Source organism: Pelobates fuscus, chromosome 12, assembly GCF_036172605.1.
Source record: "Pelobates fuscus isolate aPelFus1 chromosome 12, aPelFus1.pri, whole genome shotgun sequence".
Lineage (NCBI taxonomy): Eukaryota > Metazoa > Chordata > Amphibia > Anura > Pelobatidae > Pelobates > Pelobates fuscus.
Genome location: NC_086328.1, coordinates 119,948,091 through 119,953,296, shown reverse-complemented (window position 1 = coordinate 119,953,296; position 5,206 = coordinate 119,948,091). Strand labels below are relative to the sequence as shown.

At 43.7% G+C, this 5,206-nt stretch overlaps 1 protein-coding gene across 1 annotated transcript; it reads left to right on the top strand.

Moving 5' to 3' along the window:
* Positions 1 to 1,102: 1,102 nt before the first annotated feature.
* Positions 1,103 to 4,988, top strand: FJX1 (four-jointed box kinase 1). The gene has a single exon (XM_063437361.1). The coding sequence runs from the start codon at positions 1,889 to 1,891 to the stop codon at positions 3,119 to 3,121; it is 1,233 nt and encodes a 410-aa protein (XP_063293431.1). The 5' UTR covers positions 1,103 to 1,888; the 3' UTR covers positions 3,122 to 4,988.
* Positions 4,989 to 5,206: the final 218 nt, after the last annotated feature.

The following is a 5,206-nucleotide window of genomic DNA, read 5'->3' as shown; positions in this document are numbered from 1 at the left end:
GAGTGTACAGTTCACTGCGATATTATTATTATTATTATTATTATTGCATTGTCACTTTAAATACCATCTGCACTATATTGTATCTTTTTGTATTTTCCTTGACATGTACTTCATACATATACATATATATTTTTAAACTGGTATGATACAATTTAGTGCACATATAAGCACATATAATAATATTCAGAAGTGCTCCCTCACTTTCAGGTTTCGTACTTTTAACCTTTTGTCACAAATAAATAAAAAACTGTTGGGTAAAATAATAAAGGCAAAACAAATAAAATGAAAACAATCAACCCTGCAGTATCAACAAGAGAAACCAACAGATTCTATATATTTTATCCAAACACATAATCGATGCTCTATGATGAATATGGTACCTTCAGATTATTTAAATAAAGAAAGGACCTCTTTGTCCCTCCATTATATATCCACAAGGGGGAGCCCCTGGCCTCTGTTCCACACGTGCTGCTGTCAGCAGGACAGATATAGATTCAGGAGGGCCCGAATTAGGAAATAGGAGTGAAGATATTTAAGAACTCCCACCCTTCATGACCTTATGTTTAACCTTTTCCATGGAGCTCTAACATCGTATCAAAAGGAAACTATTTGTGACATACTAACTGATTTATTGCCAAACAAAGAAATGCACTGCAGAGACAGCATCATAACACAAACACAGTGTTTGACAAACAAAGGATAATGCTTATAAATAAAACAATGTCTATGGCATTGCCCTGTATTCAGGGAAATACCTCGTGCATGAACAGTTTATATAGCAGCTGCAAGAAAAATATGCAGCCCATGATTTGAAATGTATAAAATCTCCCCCCCCCCCCCCCCCCCCAAAAAAAGAAATAAATAAAATGATGTTTAATGCATTTCACCTTCTCTGGCAATGAATGTGTTAAGTGCACCCCCCTCCCCTCTCTACACCCCCTCCTGTAATCAGCATATCCATTCACCAGACTACACTGCCTGCAGCTAGGATATATTTCTGTGGTGAGTCTGCCCCTTTAAGAGGAGGAGCTGCGGGGGTCATGAGGGGGCTGAAAGGAGGGGGGAGTGTGGGAATATTCTGCTTCATCTGAAGGATGCAATGCAAAGTCTTCTCACACAGGATCTGGGAGAGAGACAGAGAGGGTGAGCCTGCAGACTGCTGTCCTTCCCTCCCAGAGCAGTGAGGAGAGAGAACTTTGGGCTGTGAGGTTGGAACTTGTGAACCAGGAGGTGAAACATTGTATCTCTTAATTCCAAGATCCTTATCTCAACTTTCTAGGTATAGCAGACATGAGCTGCTGTGGAGACTGAGCCCCAACAAGCATGGAGTGGGGGTCCTAGGAAATCAAAGAGACATGTGGCCAGTAGGTGATGTCCAGGAGTAAGGACCAACTGGCCACAGGTACCCCAGGAGGGGACAGCACCCCAATGTACCACGGATGCTTTATTTATTTATTACTGGCACTTATGAAGCACCAACATATTCCGATATCGTGTGCATTGGATTAATCATCCTGACAGCTATACCCCTGTGATGTGCTCAGTGAAGTGGGTGTAGCACGAAGCTTCAGGACAAAGATGGACCTGCGGAGGCGTCCAAAGCTCTGAGATACAAGGCAGAGTTACTCCTTGCTGGACCTGATCGGAGTTTGTAGCTCTGAGCTAAAGGTCAGAAGAACCTAACCCCCTGAAGTGAGGTCCATAGCCCTGAGATACAAGGCAGAGATACTACTTGCTGGACCCAGTGGACAGTGAGTTGGTCAGAGCCTCAGGACCAGGGGCTACCTAGTAATGTGACTAGGGGTGTGCAGACGAGCATTGAGACACAAAGAAGTATCCCAGGATATGAACAGCTAAAGGAGTGGGGGTGTTTCCATGCTTGGGAAGAATGAGGGCTGCTCTCACTCTGATTCCTTCGGTGCTGCTCCTTCTCATGGGGATATTTTTGTGGGGATGGAGAGGAGCTAGTCCCACAGTACATCCAGGGCACCTTTCTCACAGATCGACACGTGCATTGCTGCCCACTGTGCCCACTCATCATGCTCAGAGACAACTCAGAGCTCAAACCCCACCCGTGATGGAGGGACTCTCACATAAAGGAGCGTCTAAGGAGAATTCTAATCTCAGTGCACATGGTCTGTCAATGGGGACCTCTAGGACTAACACACAGTATCATTCCACTAGGACATCCTCTAGCGACCCTCTAGAACAAGGTATTTTTTGGTCTCCAGCAGTGAAGCTGCCTCGGGGCTTCCCAGAGGATAGTGTCTTGCACTGGCAGATGGGTGCCCGCACTGCCCGCATTATGTCACTCGAGCGAGGATGTGGTCGCAGTACTAACCGCTTGGCCACTCTGTCAGATGGGAGTTGGGTGTGTGTGCGATATGGGATTAACTCCGAACAGATCAAGGGAGAGGTGCTGTCATTCTACCTGTCTCGCTTGCTGGGTTTGGGTGGGGTGCCACCCTGCGTGCTCTCTAGGGTGGGCAGCACACAGTGGAATCCAGTACAAGCAGAGGTGGTAAGCACAGGATGGGATCCTGGATCTATTGTTAGTTTAACCAATTGGGTCCAAAACCTGAGTGCAGTTCTACCTCCCCGAGCCCTACGAGCTGAAGATGGTCAGCTGCGCCCATTGCAAGATGAATTACGCTCAGGTGATGTGGACATGGTGGAGCTGGCACAATGGGCAGACCTTATACTGTTTGACTACCTGACTGCAAACTTTGACCGCTTGGTAAGCAATATGTTTAGCTTACAATGGGACCCACGTGTCATGCTAAGAGGAACCAATAATTTACACCGTACACCAGACGGGACATTGATACTGCTGGATAACGAGGCTGGCCTGGTCCATGGCTACCGGCTTCGGGACACGTGGGATAAATACAATGAACAGCTGCTTGAGACTGTGTGTATGTTCCGCAGGGGCGTGGCACAAAAGCTGAAAGAGTTCCACACAGAGCAGAATGTTGCTCAAGAACTACATACATTGTATATGCACTCTGAACCCTTGGCTGAGGAGCTTGGCCTTTTGTCTGAGGCAGAGGGGCAAATATTGCAGGAGAGAGTGGGGCTTTTGTACAGCCACATACTAAGCTGTCAGGACAGGTACAGCTGAAAAACAGGATGTGGGACTTAGCAGTCAGCCAGTAGTGGTCAGTGGTGCTACTGTCAGGCTAGAGACAGCTTGGGTGAATGGGCACTTCTGGTATGAATTTAGATGAGGAATGTGAAGAGGTTGGTAGAACAAAGAGGTTTTGACTGTGCCTATTTAGACATGTACACTGTTAGGATTTAATGTACACGCAGTGGGAGCATTGCTGAAGCACTTATAGGAACACTACTGAGATAGGTGCGGGCAGTGAGAGTAGACCCAGGCTAGACATAGCTGGTAGAGAACAAAACTAGGTTGAGACCAGCTTGTGGAAAATGCTAACGAGACAGCTGATGGGGATCAACAACAGAAATAGAACTGACTGGGAACAATGGGTCAGTTGGGTTTGGTGGAGTTATTCAGGAGCAATGCTTGGACTCCTGGTGGAAACTATTGTTACATTTAGTGGGACCACCTACGTGGAAGGTTGTGGTTTTGGTGTGGTGCAATGCCACGTTAGATACAGTATTAAGATTGGTATACCTCATGAGTAATGGCATCAGCTTAGGCATTGCTGGTGGGTAGACAATGCAGCTGGGGGACAGTAAGCAATAGCACAGTGTTGCCAGTGGAGAGGTAGGTAGATAGGTGGGTATGTATTTGCAACTCACACTAGGAGTTTTTTCACTGACAATTAGAAACAGATAAAACCAGCACCGATTGGCTCTACTGAGCTTATGTCCCACCTTGGGCATGGGGTGTGAGACTCTGTCCCCAATATTAATAAAAAACAATGCCAATTAATGGCATCCTTCTGGGAAGTAAAATTCTTAAGTCTGCTGATTGCACTGCTGGCCCATAGAATTACTTTATACCCCCAATGCTCTGGCTAACACTTTGCCATAGGGGGGTTTATTTATTAAACAGTCAGTTGTAGTGAATTGAAAACTGAATTTTAAGATTAAGGCCAAAGTAGTTGATCTGGAAAAAAATATCCAATTTCTTTATAGCCATAGTTTGGCTATATTAGCCTGAATTTTGTAGTTTAGTTATCACTGTTTAGTGAATAAGCCTTTGTGTAATACTCAGGGAGATTTCTACAGAAAAGCTGACCAAAGGCATCACAGTCTATTTCACTATCAAAGACTTGAATATAATATACTAAACGTCTACCTTCCAAATGACTCCCTTTATTTGCATATATTCCGGTCTTGTCTGGAGGATTTGCAGGTAATCCGCCTTAAATTCAGACGTATTTATAGTCACTGCTTTTATGTGGGAACATTTTAAACTTTACAAGAAGGCTTGGGACCTGCACCATATAAGCTAATCACTGACAACAAACCCTATCATCCTTGGATGATGGGACTTGATGCCCAACGTGAAGTATGCCAAACTATTTTTCTTAAGATAGAATAATTAAGGAATGTATTAATTAAATGCCATATTGTAGTACATTACCATCCAAATTACATAAAAATAGCCAAGCTTTGTGACAAATTTGTAGAATTTTTCAGTCAGCTATTTTTGCAAGTCAGATTTCAATTCACTACAGTTTAGGTGTGTATTATTATTATTTATAAAGCGCCAACACATTCTGAAGCGCTGTACAATATGTGACAAAGTTACTAAGAAGTGAACGTTTAGCAAGCTAAATTGCTGTCAAATTTAAAAGGTTTTAGAACTGTCTCCAACTTGAAATCAGATGTTTTATGTTAGTAAAATACTCTTGATTTTTCACTTCTTAGTAAATATCTCCCTAGATGGTTGTGCACCTTTAAGACACTCCCCAATTAACCATTTTGGGTCCGTTTACCCCAGGGATAGGCAACCTTCGGCTCTCCAGATGTTTAGGACTACACCTCCCATGATGCTTTGCCAGCATTATGTGTGTAAGAGCATTATGGGGGATGTAGTCCACAACATCTGGAGAGCCGGAGGTTGCCTATCCCTGGTTTACCCAGTAAAACTGTGCAATTCTATGATAATAAGCTGAATAACAAAAATGCAGGAATAACAGCAGCATAACGGATTGTTTTAGTTTTTTTTTTGTATGTATATATTTGGTCCTCAGATGTTGCACATAAATTTATTTACGGTGTATATGTA